Raw genomic sequence first — 22,113 nt, 5'->3', positions numbered from 1 at the left:
TTTTACTACAGACCCTCTCGACTGATTATATGAAGGATGTTTACAGTGTTTAGGCGGTTTCATTTTATTGGAAGATACCTCATTTACTTGAAGGTCTTTGGGGGTTCTGGGTTTCTCATAAATGGACTTGTTTTCACTTCGTATTTAGAGAAAATTAATGTTTATGTTTGGATCAACATGTGACACGAAATAAAAATACCTATTTTTACCTTGTCATGTGATGTTTAGGTTAAGTACTATATATATATATATATATATATATATATATATATATATTATGTTACATGAGCTATAGATCATGCATTTTAACCTATTTAATATATAAAGGTATGTGTATACATAAACATATCTCAGATGTATGATATGAGATAGTAATCCTTGGAATGACCATCTAAGTTTTTCATTATTTGAAGAATAATCCCAATGCATGTTGAAAATCCCTATGAGAGTGCTATTGGAGCTAGGCATGGTGCAACACATCTGTAATCTCGCACACAGGAGGCCAAGACAGAAGAATCCTAAGTCTAAGGCGAACCTAAAAGTCCCTGTGAGACTCTTATCTCCAATTAACCACTCAAAAAAAAACCAAACAAACAAAAAACTGGAATGGAGCTGTGGCTCAAAATGGTAGAGTGCTAACCTCGAGCAAAAAAAGCTCCAGTCTCTGAGTTCAAGCCCCACAACTGATAAACAAACAAACAACAACAGCAACAAAAAAGCTAGGTATGGTAACCCATGCCTATGATCCTAGCAATGTAGGAGGCAGAGATCAGGAGATCACTGAGGCCAACTTGGGCAAAAAGTTAGCAAGACTTCATCTCAACCTACAAAAAAATCTGGGTGCAGAGTGTGGTGGCACACATCTGTCGTCCTAAATACTCACAAAGTGTAACTAGGAAGATCAGGCAAAAACGAGATCCTGTTCAAAACTATCAAAAGGCAACGTGAGATGGAGGACATGACTCAAGTAGTAAAGCTCCTGGCCTGCAAGCATGAGGTTCTAAGCTTAAATCCCAGTACTAGAAAGGGGAAGGAAAGAAATAAAGTCCCAAAGAAGCCTTAGTTACTTACGTACTAAATTGCAAAACTAACAATAAACTGCCAAAATATGACTAAAGGACAAAGATAAGAGTTATTCTAACAAGGTCTATACCTTATTCTTTCAGTCTCAATTTCCCATCCCTGAAGATAAAGATAAAGCCTTTGCTTCTTGTACCAGAGAGTGTCTTTCACAAAGGAATTTCATGTGCTTTTGCAAAATAGCATGAAGAACAAACTGACATCCTGACACCTGCTCAGAATCAAGTGTCTTGATGGCACATAGTCAATACGCCAGGAGAGCGTCTTTCTGTAGTTCTTGGTGGTCATCGTGGAGCTTGAATTCAGGACCTCGGCACTCTCCCTTAGCTCTTTTGCTCAGGGCTAGCGCTCTACCACTTTGATCCACAGCACCACTTCTGGTTTTCTGGTGGTTAACAGATAAGAGTGAGATAAGAAAGCTGGGTGTCGGTGGCTCACACCTGTAATTTAGCTACTCAGGAGGTTGAGATCTGAGGATCGCAGTTCAAAGCCAGCTGGGGCAGGAAAGTCCATGAGACTCTTATCTCTAATAAACCACCAGAAAACCAGAAAGTGGCTCAAGTGGTAGAGCACTAGTCTTGAGCTGAAGAGCTGAGGGACAGTGCCCAGGCCCAGAGTTCAAGCCCCATGGCTGACAAAAAAAAAAAAAAAAGAGTGAGATAAAAGTCTGACAAACTTTCCTGCCTGGGCTGGCTTTGAACCACTATCAGATCTCAGCCTCCTGAGTAGCTAGGATTACAGGTGTGAGCCACCAGTGCCCAACCCAGGAGAGCATCTTTAAATCTCTTCACCTACAGTATTAAAAACTTACCAATAATGCCAGCCACAATGTAGCAGAAGATGGAATATAGTTGAATGTAACCATATGGAAGTAAACTAGCAATGAAATAGAAGGCATAAGCAACCCTGCTTAAATTTTTTCATGTTACTCATCTCAGAATGTGGCCCCTGCTCCTCAAGAGCTTGCAGAGCAATGGCCAAGACAGGCAGGTGCTAAGAAAGGACAATGCCAGGATGCTACCAGGATACTGGGAGGAGGTTTTGGTCTGACTTGAACATGTAAGTAAGGCTCCCAGAGAGGCCCTGCTGAGGAGCATATCAGCGGCACTATCCCTGGATCTCTGCGGTGGTTTCTGGCTGGCCTGAGGGAGAAGGCAGGAGCCACTTCCACTATGGACCTATTTTTGGAAGGGATTTGTCTACTGCCTTCTCCAGTTCTCCATAGCTGTGAAGCTGCCCTGGTCTTGTCTCTGTGGGCAGAGGCCTGCAGCTTTGCACTCAATGCTCCCTCTCAGGAAGGCTCAGCTTGAGCCCCCATCAGGCTCAGCTCCAGCTCCTCCAGGAAGCATTCCCTGTCCCTCTCTTCTCCAAGCTCTGCTGCCTCTTCTCTGTTCTGTAGTGACTATCTGAAAGGATGTGTTACTTATCTCCTTTGTTGTCTGTTTCTGCACTCCAGAATATTGTTTCCACATGAGCTAAAATCCTATCTGTCTTGTACTCCTATTTCCTAAAACATAGCAGTGGCTTAATGACCAAGTGGCTTGATTTAATCATCTGACTTAAAAAGATGCCATCAGTCTAAGAATCCTAGAAATGCAAGGAGACCCACATGAATATGAGACACAGAGCATGATAGACATAGGAGGTTCAGAGACACTGTTTCCTCGGGGTCGTTACACAATGAAGTGTCAGCAGATAGTGGTAAAATTAATTTCCAGAGGCTTTTATATGCCTTGACCTTGGATGTTTGGGTTAGATAAGGAGAGTAGGGGGAACAGCAAAGTTTGAGTTAAATCTGTATTTCTCAGTTTAAACCAAGACTTACAAAAATTGTATTTCATGTTGGTTATAAACTGAAGTCCACCCCTAGCTTTTGGAGGCTACTGCACTCCTTGGCTCATAGCCCCTTCCTTCATTTCAAACTCAGCAGTGGTAGGTTGAGTCCTTCTTACATCATGTCTCTCTAACCAAGTCTTCTATCTTCCTTTTGTTCTTTCGTGGATTCACATGATAAGATTGAGTTAATGTGAACAATCCAAGATAATCTCTAGGTCATTAGTTTTAATGACATATCCATGTTGCTGCTTCAGGTAATATAGTCACAAGGTCCTGGGGATTAGAGAGGAACGCTTCAGTGGTCCATTCTACCTGCCATTTGGATATTCATTGGCAGATTTCTCTAGCTCTTATTCCTTCATCTCCCCTCTTGCTCTCTTTTAAGACATATATTGACACTAACTTTTACCTGGTGTTAAATGCAATGAGCAATAGTTAATATTCTTCTTATCATGGTATGTGTTCTAATATAGAAGATAAATAACAAGTAACTAAGAAACCAGGTAGTTACAGCCTGTGCCATGAAGACAAAAAATAAGGTGTTAAATAGAAAATAATAAGGAAGATGACATTGGTCAGCAAGAACCAGGGAGAGGATCTCTGATAAGATCTGACATAAGTCAGCCAGAGGATATAGGAGGGCACAGGTAGCTAACAGCCTATCCCCTTCCCAAAATACCTGAAGGCCAGTGTCAGAGAGACAGAGTTGTTTGAACAAGATGCAGGGGGAGGGAGGTCATGCCATAGCTAAGAGACCCTGTGTGATAAGGACTTCGGATTGCATTCTAACAGCAATGAGAACCCACAGGAAAGTTTTACACTGTGGTCATGTGGAGTGGGTTTCTAAAAGTTAGTTGGTACTGTAAAAATGATTTCCAAAGGTCAAGGACGGGATATGTTAGAGGGCTCTTGTAATCTAAGGAGAGATGTCACTGGTTGGTACAGTAAAGTGGATTGATTTCCGGTGTGTCTTGGAGGGAAAATGACAGGACAGGTGATGGTTTAGTTGTGGGGGATGAAGAAGAGGGTGGAATCAGTGGTGACTACAGGGATTGTAGCAACATCGAAACATGAATGTCATTCATGGAGATAGAAAAGGCTGGGAGAACTGGCTTGGAGAGAGAGGCCAAGAATTTGACTTAACTTTGTTAATATTGAGAAGACTGTTAGACACCCAAGAGGTGATAAAGCTAAGGTGACAGATAGATAGGGAACCAGAGCTCAGCGGCATACTTGAGTTGTAAACATGCATCTTGAGGGGCTTTAGCTTATAGAAGATGGGGCCATGGCACTGGATGAGATTCCTAAGGAGAAAGTAGAAATAAAGCAAAACCTATATATCTTGAGTGTGCTGTGGTCCTCAGGGTGTTGCATCAACAGAAGACAGAAGAACAGCTAGCAGAGACTAGAGACAAGATGCTTTCACTACTTGGATCTTCCAGAATGATGATCAGGCTAAAGAAGGAATCAAAGGGACCCTTTTTAGAGCTCTATGGGGGGCAAGAGAATGCTGAATTTCTATGGAATTAGAAGATTAGGCCTGTGGGAGCTGATTAGATCATAGGGCAAAACCCATTTGAATAGATTAGTGCCTGGGCTGCCTTACTCTACTTCCTGAGGACCTAACTGAAGAGCACTAAGAATGAGAAAACAAGTCTTCATCAGACACTGAATCATATAGCATCTTGATTTTGAACTCTTCAGTAATGGATGGAGACATGTATATGACCCACCAGCTTCTCTCCAGGCCTTCTGAATTTGTTGTTTCATTTATTCATCCATCTGTCTGTCTGTTTCCATTTCTAGTCCAGGCTGCCCTTGAACTTTCAATCTTCCTGCCTGGCATTACACATGAGTGCCACTGCACCTGTCTTCCAACCTTGTGTTGACTCTAAGAAGCTTCACTAAAATGAAACATCTCAGCAACATGGCTGAGATGTTTCAGCTTACTAATATCAAGGGTATTTTTTCCTTAAAAAAAAAAAAAAAAACAACAAAACACCAAAATCTTAACATGGAGAAACAGAAAGTGCTGCTTTAAACTATTATGGATAATTTGGGTTCTGGTATTTTTTGGATGTATTTCACATGAATGAATTTGTTTTCTTTACCAGGAAAACCAGTTGTATCCCAGAGTTGACTGTTGATGGCCCTTACTATTGGGGAATGCACATTGGCACTTGTTTTTATAACCACGTGGCTGTTGATTCAAGCAAACATAGGTAAGGTAGTTCTATAAGCTGGTCTGCACAAGGATTTCTCCCTCAAACTCTCATCACAGATGCATTCATGGTAAATATCCCAAGTGGTCTTTTATAGTCTTTTTTCATCTAAATATAGGGCTCTAGTTGTATAAGTAATATGCGTTTTATTTCATTTATTTTAACAATTGAGTCCAGTTATATCAATTGTTCTTAAGTGGCTGGGTAACTCAGGCATAATGAATGCATGTTGCACATAAAAGTCCATTGTATCACAAGACTGCTCCAGAGACGATGCAATATAGAGGACTGAAGTTCAAAGCCAGCCTGCACAGAAAAGCCTACAAGACTCCATAGTCATAACAGCAAAAAGCTAAGGTAGAGGTATGGCTCAAGTGTAATATGCAAATGGGAGGTCTCAAGTTCATACCAAAAAAAATTACATATATCAAAAAAAAAAAGCTGGCTTAAAAAAAAGAAGATTGAGAGTTTAGCTTTGGTTTTAGAACCCATTCAAATGAAAGAAGATCGAACATGTAAGATTAACGGTGAGACTTCATTTTTATTTTAAAATAATTTTCACTATTTTCTTTACTTGACTTAAATAATGTTAAAAAAAAATTCATCTTTCTGGTAGTTGAACCAAGCAATCCTCAAGTTACTCAACCATCTTGAAAAAAAAAAAAAAGATTGTCAAGGGAGCCTTCATGTCACATTTGAAATTGAGAGTGAGACTGTATTTCCTTCTTCCACCTGCAGATGTGTGCCCCAAGGGCAATGTCATAGCGAAGCCTTCCCACGTGATTTCCCTTGGATCAGCTGTCAATATCTCCTGCTCTCTGAAGAACAATGCCAGTGCTAACAAGTTAATCCTCGAACGGGAAGGCATACAAATCGCTTCTGGTCGGGGGAGTTTCATCAGTGCTCGAGTCACTCATCTCCCCCTGGGGAAAACCTTGTTTGTCTGCAAGCTGGTGTCTGCCCACAGGGCAGAGATCTGGCCAGTGTGCGGAGTGGTGATCTCAGTTGGAGGTGAATGGCTTTTCCAAATTCCTACAGAAGTGGTGGTGCTTGTTGTGTGTTAAGCAGAATTCTTCCTTCTCTTACCACATGAGGTGTTAGTTTGATCCCAGCATGAAAGCCTCAGTGTGGGATGTCCGGAGGTCAATAGAATGAGGGTCTTATTCCCCCCTTCTCTTTTTCCTTTCTTTAGCTTCTCCCTATTCTCTTTCTCCTCTCGTTCCTCTCTTCCCCCATCATCTGCTTTCTCTCTTCTCTTCTGTCTTTCCTCTTTCTCTTCACTTTCTCCTCTTTCTTGTCCTTCCTCTCCTTTTTCCCTCCTATTTGCTCACTCTTCTCTCTTGCCTCTCTTTCTCATTTATTTAACTGCTGCCCTTGAACCACAGTGCTAGGAAGGAATTGGATGTCTGCAGTCACATCATAGTGCCCCCTTTGACTTTTGGAAGTTGATTTAAAGCTAAGGAAGAGTATCTTGCAGCTCAGGCTGACTGCATACAGCTAAACACCTCTCCCCTCTCTCACTTCATACATAGAAAGTCATCATTCCATCCATGCTTACCCCTGACCCCTGGATATCACTTATAGTGGAGGTTAAAATGGTGACCATACTTATGGTCTTTTCTTGGTTTCTCTAGGAAAGTGCCTGGACATGCTAACACTTCAAAAGAGAGAAGGACTTTTCAGAAAGCCAAGCGTGAGGAGGGGAGCTTAAAAGAGAGTTTGGTCAAATATGACTAATGTGTCCAGGAACATTGAGGCTGGTTCTGAGACCTGTGTCACTAAGTTGATTTCATTGCCATACAAACATCATAGAGTACTTTTGCAGACTAAATGGCTAGGACATCACTAGGCCATATGATCCTATAAGACTACCATTATATGTGATTGACCAACACATCATTGTGTGACACAACATGGTATAAAAAGTGCTGATGATACTGAGCTGGTAGTAGTTTCAACAGGAAGTATACCTGGTTAGTTGGCCTTTTAGGGACATCCTCAGAAAGAGCACATGAAGCTGGTACTAGGCGCTTGCTTGCCATTTTATATAGGGCTTGATAGCAATTGATTGATTGATATTTGCCCCTAGTATTATTCTTCTTATAAGAAATATATACCTTTAGGGGAAATTTGAACCTGATGGAATCTGTTGTCTGGATTGGGGAGGAGGTATTGTAAATTTGTTGGTGAATAATAACAATTCAGACTGCAATCTCTCCTACATGATATTTCAAAATGCAAAGTCTTACTATTTCTTTTGACAGTAGTTCCAGAGCAGCCTCAAAACTTGTCTTGTGAACAGACGGGAGAACGTGGGACTGTGGCCTGCACATGGAGCCGAGGGAGAGACACGTATCTGTATACATTACAGTGAGTAGGAGACTGCACGCACATGACCTTTAGCTTACCTCACAGTCATCTCTACCAAGGGCAAGCCAAACTGGATACTCTAGACAGTTATATTCCTGAGAAAAAAACATTTTGGAGTTCATCAATGCAATCTCATTTGATCATCCAAACTGGGAGACCTGACCCCTGGTCGTGTGCTCTCTTTAAGTCACCCAGGCCCAAATGGAGGATATTCTTCCCTGCTCTAGTTGTAGTCTTGGGGTCATAACTCTTTTTTGTTGTTGTTGTTTTTGGTTGTGGGGCCTGAACTCTGGGCCTGGGCACTGTCCCTCAGCTTGTCAGCTCAAGGCTAGCACTCTACCACTTGAGCCACAGCACCACTTCCGGCTTTTTCTGCTTATCTGGTGCTGAGGAATCAAACCCAGGGCCTCAGGCATGCAAGGCAAGCACTCTACCACTGAACTACCTTCCCAGCCCCTCATAACTCTTTCTTGTAGTCATTTTTCACTAGCTTGGAGAGACTGCTTTTAAGACAGAATTGGCTTATGGAAGAGTTGACAGGAAGAGAGATTGTGAGGAGATTCTGTTCTTAAGAGCAGATTCCACAAGCCCATTACAGATCGCGCTGATGGGCACTGTGGCTGAGTGTGCAGGACTTGGGGAAGAGTGCTTAAATGACCACTGTTCTGGCCCCTGAAGTACAAGGAGCTGACATTTCTGTGCAGTAGATGATGCGGTGGTCACAGAGTCTTTGATTAATGTTGAAACTGCCCTGGGATGCCAAAATGACAGACTGGATTTTGAGAATTCAGTGTAGGCACATTTACTTATTTATATGAGCATTAAAAAAGAAATGAATTTGTTATACCAAAAAAGAAGAAGAAGAATGGATGAAATGCAGGTTTGTTTATAAGAATACAATGCAAATATTCCCATGGTGTATCTCATAGTAAGACTAAGCTTTAAAAACTCTGAAGTTTTAGGGGTTGTTGGCATGGCTCAGTTGATAGAGAACCAGCCAATGAGCAAAGCATCAGGTAGATAGAGTCCCAGTCTTGGAACAATGAAAGGAAGGAAGGAAGGGAGGAAGGGAGGGAGGGAGGGAGGGAGGGAGGGAGGGAGGGAGGGAGGGAGGGAAAAATTCTCAAGTTTTAAATGTTTGAGCATTTTATTCTTTTGTACTAAAAAGAGAAAGTAGCTCTTAAAATATTTTTCTAAATGCAATTATGTTTTGTTTTTAGGTTTAATGGGCCAAAAAATTTAACTTGTCAGAAGCAATGCAGGAAGGATTGCCCTGAGTGGCTGGACCTTGGAATCAACCTAACCTCTGAGTATTCTGAATCCACGTTCACAGCCAAGGTCACTGCCACCAATAGTCTTGGAAACACTTCTTCCCTTCTGTCTACATTTACATTCTCAGACATAGGTACAGTTTACTTCACCTTTTGTCAGTGTCACTCATTGACATATAATATTAATTTTAAAACCATTCATAACTTCTTGTGTGTGTATGTTCTCGTGTGTGTGTGTGTGTGTGTGTGTGTGTGTGTGTGTGTGTGTGTGTGTGTGTGTCTGTACTCACTGCTATTGGGGCTTGAACTTACAGTCCTGTGCTGTTGCTTGGCTATTCTGGTTAAGGCTGGTGTTGTACTACTTGAATCATAGTTCCACTTCCAGCTTTTTGTTGGTTAATTGGAGATAAGAGTCTCATGGATTTTCTGCCTCACCTGTCTTTGAATAACGATCCTCGGCCTCCTGAGTAGCTAGGAGTACAGATGTGAGCCACCAACACCCAGCTAAAATCATTCATACCTTCTATGTGCAGTTACAAGAGGGATAAAGGTTGATGGCAAGTAGCCCATAGGCACAAGGCAGAGATAGAAGTTACTGTGATGTGAGCCATGAGGAGATGACTTTACAAAATGAGCTCTATTGGAGAAATAAGATGCCTGGCTTCAAACCTCATGAATGTATCAGTCACTTAAGGTACCATTCACTGGAAAGAGGCATTCAAGGAACTCAGTGTAGGCTGGGCACAGTGGCTCGTGTCTGTAATCCTGATTGACTCAAAGATAGAAATAAAGAGAATCACTGTTCAAGGCCAGGGCAAAAAGTTCATCAAATTCCTTATCAATCAGTAATTGAGTGTGGTGTTGGGCACCTATCACCCCATCTATGAGGGAAACTGTGATTGCAGGGAGTATAGTTCCAGGCCAGCCCAGGCAAAAAGTTAACGACGAGACCCTATCTCCACAAAAAACATTTGAACAGGGTAGTATGCACTTACCATTCCACACAATATAGGGAGTGTAAATGGGAGGATTGTAGTCCAGACTAACCAGGGAAAAGGTGAGATACTGTCTCAAAAATAACCAGAGATAGAGCTGGGTGCCGGTGGCTCATGCTTGTAATCCTAGCTACTCAGTAGGCTGAGATCACAGATCAGACCTAGCTCTGGCAGGAAAGACTATACTCCAATTAGCCAGTAAAAGCCGGGAATAGAGCCACAGCTCTATTCAAGGCTCAAGCAGTAGAGTGCTATCCTTAAGCAAAAAGAAGAGGCTCATGGTCAGCATCCAGGCCCCTGAATTCAAGACCCAGAATTGGCCATTCACACACACACACACACACACACACACACACACACACACACACACACACACACACACACAGCTAAAAGGCCTGGAAATGGGGTTCAAACAGTAGTTCACCTAACTAGCTACCATGAAAACCTGAGTTCAAACCTCAGTGTCACCAAACAAAAAGAAAAAAAAATAAGAAAAGACCCCTTAATAAAGGGATCCTCTTTTCCCAATGGTTATTTCATAGTTCAGTATGTATAGAATGTATCAAAGTACAAAAACATCTTGCTCTGAAAATGCCCATGCCTCTCATCAGCCTGGAAGCTAGTCTCAGCAAGTGTAATTGGCCCAATTGAACCAGAAGCCATTTTCAGACAACTCAAATTCTGGTCGAACCTAGGCTTCTGGGCTGCCTGAAGGTTCCACTTCCCCCTGGGTGTCTCCCTTCTCCCTTCCTGTGGTTCCTCCCTGCATACATACTGCTACCCAAGCATCTGACCATAGGCATTCACTGAACTCCTTCCTTTACTCTTCTCCCCATCCTGCCTTGTATCTCTTCACAAACACTTGTGTCTTGGCCACCTTCTCCACTACCCCGGCCCCCTGTTCTATTCTTCTATTCCAATTGCTATGAATTTTCCTACCAACATTTCTTTTCTTCATGAGACAATCACCACTGCACCTCTGCCTTTTTGGCCACTGGATCTTGAGATTGGCACATTGGTTTTCATTAAATTACTGGCATAAGTGAAGTCAACATATGCACTATTCCATAAACATAAAATTGGATTAAAGGATAGATGGTAAAACCAACTCTTTTTTATTATAGTTCATGTCAATATATGAAGTGATTACTGACTATAAAGTCTGACTTGTACTTTGTTTCTCTTGGTGACTAGTGAAGCCTCTCCCTCCATGGAACATGAGAACCAACTTTCTCAATGCTTCTTCAAGCAGATGCACCCTTCAATGGGAAGATGAGGGCTGGGTGCTGCTGAATCGACTTAGATATCGGCCCAAGAGCAGCAGCTTCTGGAATATGGTAATGTTCTTTAAAGGAAAGGGGATATAATTAAGGAGTTCTCAGTATCATTTCACAGACCTCTGGCTTGTTATATGAGAAAAATAAGGAGTTTGGAGTATTTAGCCTGACTACAAATGAGTTCAAGATCAGCCTGCAATGTATAGTGAGATGCTGTTGAAAGAAAAAAAAAGGAAGGAAGGAAGGAAGGAAGGAAGGAAGGAAGGAAGGAAGGAAGGAAGGAAGGAAGGAAGGAAGGAAGGAAGGAAGGAAGGGAGGGAGGGAGGAAGGGAGGGAGGGAGGGGGGAAGGGGAAGAGGAAAATGAGGATGGAGAGAAGAATGGGGAGGAGCAGGAAGGAGGAAGATACACAGCCTGAAGATACACCTTGAAGAGCTATTAGATAGTCATGTGCCCTTCTTTTTATTAAGAAATATCAGTCAGTATAGTAAATACACTTGCATATCCATGATCATTACTGCACTATTCACAATAGCCAAGTTGTAGAAACAGCCTAGATGCCCTTCAGTAGATGAGTGGATTAAAAAAAAATGTGGTACAGGGCTGGGAAGGTGGCTCAGTGGTAGAGTGCTTGCCTTGCATGCATGAGGCCCTGGGTTCGATTCCTCAGCATCACATAAGCAAAAAGAAAAAAGCCGGAAGTGGTGCTGTGGCTCAAGTGGTAGAGCGCTAGCCTTGAGCTGAAGAGCTGAGGGACAGCACCCAGGCCCAGAGTTCAGGCCCCACGACCAGACTCAAAAAACAAAAAATGTGATACATATATACAATAGAATTTTACTCATTCATTAGAAAGAATAATATATGTCATTTGTAGGAAAATAGATAGACCTAGAACAAATCATGTTAAGTTAGGTGAGCCAAGCTCTGAGAGACAAATGGCACATGTTTTCTCCCACATGTGGAAACTAGATCTAAAATACAGTTAGACATGATAACTTATTCAGGACTGTAAGCATTCACATACAGACTGAAGGAGGATAGTCTTAGGGAGGAACCCAAAGACATAACTCCTCGGAACATCTAAACTACTATTATCAAAACACATTTTAGAAATGGAAGCATGGGTTTTTGTTGTTGTTGTTGTTTGTTTTTGTTTTCAGGTTTTTTGTGGGTTCTTTAGGGGGAAAAAGGAGGGCACAGAAATGGAGGGAAGGATAAAGTCCTGATATCCAATATATACTAGAATTAACTATGTAGCTTGCAAAAAAATGAACTATGCAACTTGATGACAGGGAAAATGAAGGAAGGAATGGTATTGTCCAAGAAGAATAGTACTCATTACCTGATTTATGGTAATTTAGCTCCTCAGTATAACTCCTAAATAGCAACAATAAAATTATATATTTTTAAAAAAGAAATAGGGCTGGGAAGGTGGCTTAATGGTAGAGTGCTTGCTTAGCATGCATGAAGCCCTGGGTTCAATTCCTCAGTACCACATACACAGAAAAAGCTGGAAGTGGTGCTGTAGCTCAAGTGAAGGCTGAGATCTGAGGATCTCAGTTTGAAGTCAGCTGGCCAAGAAAGTCTGTGAGACTTTTATCTCCAAATAAGCACTAGAAAAGCCAGAAGTAGAACTGTAGCACAAGTGATAAGCACTAGACTTGAGCAAAAATGCTCAGGGACAATGCCCAGGCCCTGAGTTCAAGCTCCAGGACTAGACAAAAAAATCATGATCACTGATTTTGAATTTTAATATTTTTATTTTCGTTAGGTAGTTGCACAAAAGAGTTGCCATTCAAGAAAGCAGTTCATGAATATAGTAGATCTTGATCTATGTCACGCCTTTCAAAATTCTCACCTACTCCTCCCAAACCACCCCTTCCCTCACTTTTCTTAAAAATTTTAGGCTATGTATTGTGATTCTGAACTTTCTAACACGTTTCTCTAAACCAATAATAATTTTCTACAGTTATTTTATTTTTTTCTACAGTTATTTTAAAGAAATAATTTATTTTTCCTTGTTTCACTATCCCCTGCCCAATTAACATTTTTAAACTTTAAAAAGAAATGTTAATGGGAGAATTTCCACAGAACCTTATAGAGGAATAACATTTTTTGCAGTAAAATGAATTGGGTTCTAATTCCTTCCAGAATTTTTGCAAAACCCAGGGACTTATGAACATCACAAAGGATCAGTTCCACAGGGAGCTGATACTTGAGATGGGTTAACTAAAGTTTTCTTTTGAAGCCAGTTGTATGCCTGTGTTAAAACATTCATCGCATGTTAATTGTAACCAAACAAAAATTAATCTATGCCTGTGTTAAAACATTCATCACATGCTAACTGTAACCAAACAAATAATAATATCTAGTTTAGAAACCTCACCAAGGCTTTTGAAAATTGAGTTTTCAACTTTTGCTCAATTCTCAGCTGATTTTATGATCCCCCTGAGAACCTGAACAGATGGAGTCTGTCCCAAGAGATTTTTGTTTCTACTTTTGCTCTTTAATGAGAAATTATTATTCTAGGTTGACATCATGTGTACTCAGTAACCAATCACTGATATTTCTCATTGAATGACGGATTTGAAGGGTCAAAAGGGTCATAGGTTCTATTTTCCTCCTCCTTCTCCTCCTCCTCCTTCTTCTTCTTTCAGTCATGGGGCTTGAACTCAGGGCCTGAGTACTGTCCCTGAGCTCTTTTGCTCAAGGCTAACACTCTACCACTTTGAACCACAGTTCCACTCCTAGTTTTCTGATGGTTATTTAGAGATGAGTCTCACAGACTTTCTTATCCCGGCTGGCTTCAAAGTACAATCTTCAGATCTCAGCCTCCTGAGAAGCTAGGATTACAGGCGTGAGCCACCAGTACCTGGCTTGGTTTCTTCCCTTAACATTAAAAGTCTTTATGTTAATTTAGTATATCAGATGCTTCTTTAAAAAACCTTATGCATTCAGCTATTCCTTTCTGTTCTCCTATAAGATTAACTGATTAGTTCTCACAAATAGCAACCGGTATTTGTCACTAGGGGTCAGGTGGGGATAGATGGAAAGAATTCACTAAGATACATCAAAACATAGTGGATTGGGCAGATGGCTTTCGAGTCTTCTTCAGCCCAATAGAGGAACTACAAGTTGAAATTGTTTATGGTACATTTTCAGTAACCAGAAGAGTATGAAATGTTAACACATACAAAAGATTAGTGTTTGAGCCAGGTGCTGGTGGTTCATGCTGTAATCCTAGCTCTCAGGAGACTGAGATCTGAGGATAAAGGTTGGAAGCTAGCTTAAGCAGGAAAGTCTGAAAGTCTTATCTCCAATTAACTACCAGAAAACTGGAAGTAGACCTGTGGCTCAAGTGGTAGAGCACCAGCCCTGAGCACAAAAGCTCAGGGATAGCGTCCAAGCCCTGAGTTCAAGCCTTACAACCAACCAAAACAAACAAAAAAAGATTCATATTTGAAAACACGGAAATGCTTATTGATTATTACACATTATATGCATGTATTGAATCATAATGTAACCCATGAAAATATATAAATATATATTCAATAAAAACAAATATCTGATTGAAGGTTAATGTCACAACTGCCCGAGGAAAACATGATTTGCTGGATCTGAAGCCATTTACAGAATATGAATTTCAGATTTCCTCTAAGCTACATTATAAAGGAAGCTGGAGTGAGTGGAGTGAATCATTGAGAATACAAACACCAGAGGCAGGTAAGTGTTGGAGGAGGGGGAGGGAAAGGAGTGAAAACATAATGATTTCCTCAGAATAGAATTTCTGAAGTACTGGTACTGAATTTAAAAGTATGATTGCCTTAACTGATGCTTAATCAATTTTGACAAGTAGATTTCGGCATTAACTTAAGTACTGAAATTGTGCAAAGACATATGTATACTGATAGAATTTTCTTTTGGGGGGGGGGGTTGGTCATGAGGCTTGAACTCTGGGCTTGGGAGCTGTCCCTGGGCTCTTCAGCTCAAGGTGAGCACTCTACCACTTGAGTCATAGTGCCACTTCCGGTTTTCTAGTTGTTTATTGGAGATCAGAGTCTCACGAACTTTCTTGCCCGGGCTGGCTTTGAACTGTGATCCTCACATCTCAGCCTCCTGAGTAGCTAGGATTACAGACATGAGCCACCAGTGCCCAGCTAGAAATTTTTAACATTAGATAAAATGCCACTGGTCACTTTGGTACAAATTTATAATTCATGTTTCCTTAATCCCTTTCCCTGTTTCCCTTATGGTCTCCATAACTGTGATTCTACAAAGCTGTAACTAGCAATGAATTTCATTCCTTTCTCCATAAACCTTGATGCCTTTTTATCATATTTTTTTTATTCTCTGATACCTAAAATGACTCTATAAGCCATACTTAAAACTTGAAAGGACTATTTACAGTTCAGGACAGCTAGGTATGGACCTTTTAAGAGCTCCTCTACTAGCCAGGCGCCGATCCTAGCTATTCAGGAGGCTGAGATCTGAGGATCACGATTCAAAGCCAGCCCGGGCAGGAAAGTCCATGAGACTCTTATCTCTAATAAACCACTAGAAAAGCAGAAGTAGAGCTGTGGCTCAAGCGGTAGAGTGTTCGCCTTGAGCTGAAGAGCACAGGGACAGTGCCCAAGCCCAGAGTTCAAGCTCCACAACCGACCAAAAAACAAAAAAGAGTTGCTCTACTGGCATGTGCCAGTAAAAGACTAAACTAAGCAAGTTCTTACAAAGATGGTGAACTTCTGAAAACTTCATACTGTGCCTTCACTAATGTGGATATAATTGTTTGACTGGCTGACATAAGTGGTCACTAAAATGACCAAACAGCATTTTCAGAGCAAATCTCTTTCTAGAGCTGCTTGCCCAGGGTGCTGCCGTGCCCAGAGGAAGCTGTGTTGAGTTTGAAGCATTAACTAAGCAGGGCCTCTCACAACACTGTATATGCAGCTGCAAGGATTGTTGAGTCTTGGATTTGCAACGTGCCTTTAAATTAACACCTTAATTTTGGCAATCAGTTTTGGACAGTGTAAGAGTGACTAAAATACATAAAGTTCCCGTGAAAACCCCAGGTCATTTTTTGAGATTTGACATGACTTAGGGCTTAGGTGATGAGTCCTGTTACTGATGTTATAAATGGTGGTTATATTCACTCATATTGCCAAGTGTGAGAGAAGAGACACTCATTACATAGTTACTCAAGTAGACAAAGTGTAGGAAAGATAATTTATTACACGAAACATGAAGTATTAAGAAATAAGAAAGAGAACACTGAATTCAACTAAATCTTATTAACATAAGGTTGAGAAATATGTAAGTCTCATGTTAGCTACATGGTGAATCAATGTTAAATATTCAAATTTGAATAGAACAGGTAAAGGAGAAGGAAGTAAATAAAAAAAAATTTTTTAATTTGTGAACATACTGTACAGAGGAGTTACAATTACATGGGCAGGATAATGCATACATTTCTTACCAAGCATTGCAACCTCCTCCTTTGTTTACCCTTCACCTCCCTTCCCAGCCTCCCCCCTCCCTCCCCACCCAATCCTTCCCCCTCCTCCCCCCTCCACTGACATTGTAAAGCTCGTTTTTGACATGACAATTTGTACTTCTCATTGTTGCAACAGGTCCACCTGAATCCTTAAACAACTTGTTTTTCCCCATCTCCTCCACAAGTTATACTGACATCAAATATATTGAAAGCAGGGGTTATACTGTGGGGGAGGGACATACAAAGCAACAAAGAAATAATCTTATAAATGCGTTAGAAACACATGCATGAAAGAAAAAAAAACATTAAAATACCTATCTATGGGTTCATTTTCCTAACATCACATTATCTGACTTTTTCCGCTTGACTCATACATATACTAGATATTGCAAATAAGGGAAACCATGGAACCTGTGTTTCTTTGGGCCTGGCTTACTTCACTTAATATAATTTTTTTCCAAGTTTTTCCATTTCCTAACAAATGGGGCAATGTCATTCTTTCTGATGGAGGCATAGAATTCCATTGTGTATATATACCACATTTTCTTGATCCATTCATCTACTGAAGGGCATCTGGGTTGGTTCCATATCTTAGCTATGGTAAATAATGCTGCAATAAACATAGTTGTGCTGGTAGCTTTAGTGTAGTCTTGTTTGTAAACATTTGGGTAAATGCCCAAAAGTGGGATTGCTGGGTCATAGGGGAGCTCTATGTGAAGTCTTTTGAGGAACCTCCATACTGCTTTCCAAAGTGGTTGAACAAGTTTACATTCCCACCAACAATGAAGTAAGGTTCCCTTCTGTCCACATCCCCTCCAGCATCTGTTGTTGTTAAGAGTTCTTGATTTTTGCTATTCTAACTGGAGTGAGGTGGTATCTCAATGTTGCTTTGATTTGCATTTCTTTTATGGCTAGGGATGTTGAGCATTTCTTCATGTGTCTATTGGCCATCCTTCTTTCTTCTTCAGAGAAGTTTCTCTTTAAGTCTTTAGCCCACTTATTTATTGGGCAGTTGTTTCTTTGAGGATTTGTTGGTGGGGGATTTAATTTTTTGAGTTCCAAGTATATTTTAGATATGAGATCCTTGTCCGTTGTATGGCTAGTAAAGATCTTCTCCCAATCTGTGGGCTTTCTATTGATCTTGCTAGTTATGTCGCTTGCCATGCAGAAGCTCTGCAACTTTATGCAATCCCATTTGTCCAACCTTTCTTTGATTTGTTGTGTTTCCGGGTCTCTATTCAGAAAATTTCGGCCTGAGCCAAGGAGATCTAGGGTTTCTCCTATTCCATCCTGTAATGTTTTCAGAGTGTCTGCTTTGACTTCGAGGTCTTTGATCCATTTGGAGTTGATTCTGGTGCAGGGTGATATATAAGGATCTAGCTTTAGTTTTCTACATGTAGTTAACCAATTTTGCCAGCACCATTTACTGAAGAGGCTGTCTTTCTTCCATTCTATTGTTTTAGCTCCCTTATCGAAGATTAGATGGCTATAGGTCTGTGGGTTCATTTCTGGCTTTTCAATTCTATTCCATTGGTCCTGAGGTCTGTTCTTATGCCAATACCAAGCTGTTTTGATTACTATGGCTTTATAGTAGAGTTTGAAATTTGGTATTGATATTCCTCCAGCAGTGTTCTTTCCGTTGAGGAGCGTTTTTGCTATTCGGGGTCTTTTGTTGTTCCATATGAATTTTTGGATTGCCTCTTCTATTTCCTTGAAGAATGAGGTTGGAATTTTGATAGGTATTGCGTTGAATTTGTAGATAGCCTTGGGAAGTATTGCCATTTTCACGATGTTAATCTTTCCAATCCAGGAGCATGGGAGGTTTTGCCATTTTTTAAGTTCTGTGTTGATTTCCTTTTTCAAGATTTTAAAGTTTTCATCATAGAGGTCCTTCACTTCTTTGGTTAAGTTAATTCCTAGGTATTTTATTTTTTGTGGGGCTATTACAAATGGAGTTGCTTTCCTAATTTCAGCCACACTTTTTTCATTGTTGGCATACAGAAAAGCCATTGATTTTTGGGGGTTAATTTTATACCCTGCTACCTTGCCAAAGTTTTGAATCAGCTTGAGTAATATACAGACACACTGGGAGCTGGTGGCTCACATCTAGAATCCTAGCTATTCAGGAGGCTGAGATCTAAAGGACCTTGGTTTGAAGCCAGCCTCCAAGTAATGAGCAAAAAACCAGAAGTGGAGATATGACTCAAATGGCAGAGTGTTAGTCTTGAGCAGAAAAAGCTAAGCAGGAGTTTGAGGCCCAGCATTCAAGCCTTAGTAGCAGCATACACACACACACACACACACACACTATTGTACAGATGATATTTTAATGGAAATAAAAGTTATATTAATACCTCTCAAAAAAATCTACAATTGATACCATGGTATAGAAGTTAATAATTTTTGCAAATTTGATCAGAGAAAAAAAATCCATTGCTTATGAGCTGGAGCTTAATATTAATGTAAGAAAATCTATAATCCACATTCTTAGAATGACCCCAATGTGCAAAAATCTAAATGCTTCTTCCTGAACATTATGAATGTGTGCATGCATGAAGTAGCCTTTTAGTGACATTCTTTGCACTCCTAATGGTTTGGGTAATTGATAACACTTAGTAATAATATTTCAGTGGCATACAAGGTCCAAAAAGAGCATTATACCTAACATCCCATTTGTAGAATAATCTTACTTTCTTCCTATACTAACTTCATTTCTCTATATTTAAAATGAATTTATTCAACAAATGACAGTGAATTATCTCTCACTTTTTGATAAAATGTCTTAATGTTGATCCACTTGCTTTCTGTTTGTCATTATAATCCAGAACTTTGCCTTTTGTGTGTGTGTATATGTGTGTGTATGTCAGTCTTCAGGCTTGAATTCAGGTCCTAGGCACTGTCCCTGAGCTTTTTTGCTCAAGGCTAGTGCTTTACCACTTGAACCACAGCTCTACTTCCAGCTTTTTTGGTGCTTAATTGGAGATCATGGATTAAGAGTTTCATGGACTTTCCTGTCTGAGCTGGCTTGGAATGTGATCCTTAGATCTCATCCTCCTGAGTAACTAGGATTACATGTATGAACCACCAGCTTGAGGCTGAGCTTTGTCTTTTCTATACAGAGTCAAAGTAATATATATGTGTGTGTGTGTGTGTGTGTGTGTGTGTGTGTGTGTGTGTGTGTGTGTGTGTGTGCGTGTGTGTATGTGTGTGTATATAAATATATATGTATATATATATATTTATCCACCTCATGGCTTAGGTTTAGTTAATATAATACAGATAAATAATCTTAAATGGGCCATATTTTACAACCCAATAGTAAGTAACAAGCTGATAAATACTAACACAACATCATTAGGCTGAACTGTAAAATAAGGTAATTGGACTTGTGACTTCTTGTCATTCTTGTATTTAGTGAAGACCTTTTTTAAACATTATATGTTGGATTTACAACTCCTTCAAGGCAAGGTGGTAAATCTAAGATCCTATGAAATAAACCTCAATCATACGGAGTATAGTGACTCATAATGGTCATGACCCAGTTATTGGCTGTGAGCAGATCCAGGAGACCGTTTCCTTAGAGTGAATACTATCACAGGCTGTGACCAACACTCAGCACACTGTGCGCACATTGCTGTTACCTGACTCTCACCACGCTCCATGGGCTCCCTTTCAGTTTCAATCTCCCTTTCCTCAGTTTGATCTTTCTGTGGCTTGTTGTTGGGCTGTTCACTTGCTCTTACCCTACACTGTGTGGTTTTTCACCCCTCACCACTGTTTCTGTCATCAGTTTCTTTATGAAACACTAACTGATGTAAACTTAAAAGGTGTGAAGTTTTTTTTCACACTTCTTTCTTTTAACCCTTTGAAGGTGTACGCATGTGCAACTTGACATTTAAAAACTTACTCGTAAGCTTTTTTTAGGTACTCTTTAAAACCGTGACTGATTTATGATTGAGCTCTTTCTCTTACAGTTTTTTGATGGTTAATTGGAAATAAAAATTACACAGACTTTTTTCTTCCCCAGGCTGGCCTGAACTCTCAATCCTGATTTCAGCCTCCAGAGTAAATAGGATTACAAGTGTGAGCCACTAGTGCCTGGCTCAAAACTAGATATGAATACATGTATCACAGCCCAGAAAGCATATATCAAGGAACCCAGGAGGTAAATGGCTCCTCTTTATCTTGATGCTCAGCAGGAACTGACCAGGAGGGGAAGCCAAAAGCAAGCCTTTGCCTTGTTTTCCTCTTTGTTCAGGTTCCAATTTCACTATACAGAATTCTCTACTTTTCCTTAGTGTCCACTAAAACAATAAGAGCAAGAACAAACAGACAAACCTGTACAACTACTACTTTCTCTTGTTTAGCCTTTTTAAAATGATATTGGTTTTAAATGATATTGGTTTATTAATTGTAGCATTGTAAGAGATTCCATCATGATGTTTCCACACACATCACTTAGATCAGATTCGCCCTTATATGACTTTCTCATTCCCTCTCCTCCTTGCCCTGAGCTATGTGATTCCATTGCTGATACCTAGAGTCCGGCACTTGGCTTGACTTTAGATGTGGATGCCGGTCTGCAAAGCAACACAGAGACAGACTCTGATTTGTTTACCACACATACTGTTTATAGAGTCCTGCAATCTCAGCCTCCTAGAAAGAACTTGTGCCTAGGAAGTAGCTGAAAATTGTCTCCTTTCTTTAGTTGCCTGTGACTTTTTTTTCTTTTTGTATCCTGGCTTGTTAGTACATAGATGTCCCAAGTCACTTCCTGGGCCACTCTTCTAGATACTGAAGAAGTGGTTTTCAGAATGTTTAATGGGAACTTGCCTCTCAGTCTTCCCTGCAAAGGTAAATAGAACCATTGGGGAGATGAGATGGGGTGATGGGAGAAGGCTTTAGGGAAGAACAAAAGGGGATGTTTGAAAAAAAAAAAGAAACAGCGACAGAAAAAAGTGACAAATGAAGAGAAGAACCATCAAGAGGCCCACCTGAGGGGAATGGATGGATTATAGAGAAAGCACACTCTTTCTCAGAACCAGGCAATTATGTGACACAGAGCAAAAACTATGGACTGGGATCAAATGTTCCTGTGGCTTCTTTAATTTGTAGTTCTGGGGTATTGAACAAAGTCCCTTAACCTCTCAGCAGTTCCATTTTCAAAGGAAGAGAACAGAAACCACTAGAATTGCTGAGAGCTTGCCAGGTGCCATTATTCTTTTGTTTAACTTCTCAAGGCAACCTCACGTGATATACAGAAATATCATTCTAGTTTGACAGATGAGGAAGCTTGCCAAAGGACATGGTTGGTGTGTGTTGAAGATTACAGAGCCAGGTTTGGTTTGTAGATGCTCTGCCTGGCTCCACAGCTCACAGGTTAGCCAGTGTCTGAGCTAACCCCCTCACTGAAGCTTCATCATATACTCACTGGGTGTGACATGGCTGTAAATGGCCACACAGGCCCATCCAGAAAGGACTCCGCCCCCACCTTTCCCTTTTGCTTCCCTGCTTCTCCCTCAGGCAAAGTTTACTACTGCAGAAGTGTGCACTATTGGCCAAAACTCAAGTA

At 40.6% G+C, this 22,113-nt stretch overlaps 1 protein-coding gene across 4 annotated transcripts in view; it reads left to right on the top strand.

The window, feature by feature from the left end:
- The window catches only part of Il12rb2 (interleukin 12 receptor subunit beta 2), a 66,090-nt gene that overhangs the window by 7,066 nt on the left and 36,911 nt on the right, over nucleotides 1-22,113 (top strand). For 3 of the 4 annotated variants that reach the window (XM_042683730.1, XM_042683721.1, XM_042683739.1), the window contains exons 2-7: nucleotides 5,031-5,138; nucleotides 5,877-6,149; nucleotides 7,403-7,508; nucleotides 8,729-8,913; nucleotides 10,969-11,111; nucleotides 14,626-14,773. In XM_042683730.1, the coding sequence (XP_042539664.1) occupies nucleotides 5,063-5,138; nucleotides 5,877-6,149; nucleotides 7,403-7,508; nucleotides 8,729-8,913; nucleotides 10,969-11,111; nucleotides 14,626-14,773 (931 nt within the window). In that variant the 5' untranslated portion in view covers nucleotides 5,031-5,062. Of the gene's footprint in view, nucleotides 1-5,030; nucleotides 5,139-5,876; nucleotides 6,150-7,402; nucleotides 7,509-8,728; nucleotides 8,914-10,968; nucleotides 11,112-14,625; nucleotides 14,774-22,113 lie in introns of those variants that run through there. The other variant, XM_042683748.1, reaches the window with a different exon arrangement.

Source organism: Dipodomys spectabilis, unplaced genomic scaffold, assembly GCF_019054845.1.
Source record: "Dipodomys spectabilis isolate Male_0828 unplaced genomic scaffold, ASM1905484v1 ptg000002l, whole genome shotgun sequence".
Lineage (NCBI taxonomy): Eukaryota > Metazoa > Chordata > Mammalia > Rodentia > Heteromyidae > Dipodomys > Dipodomys spectabilis.
The sequence above is the reverse complement of the archived record's forward strand: the minus strand, read 5'-3'. Positions and strand labels throughout refer to the sequence as shown.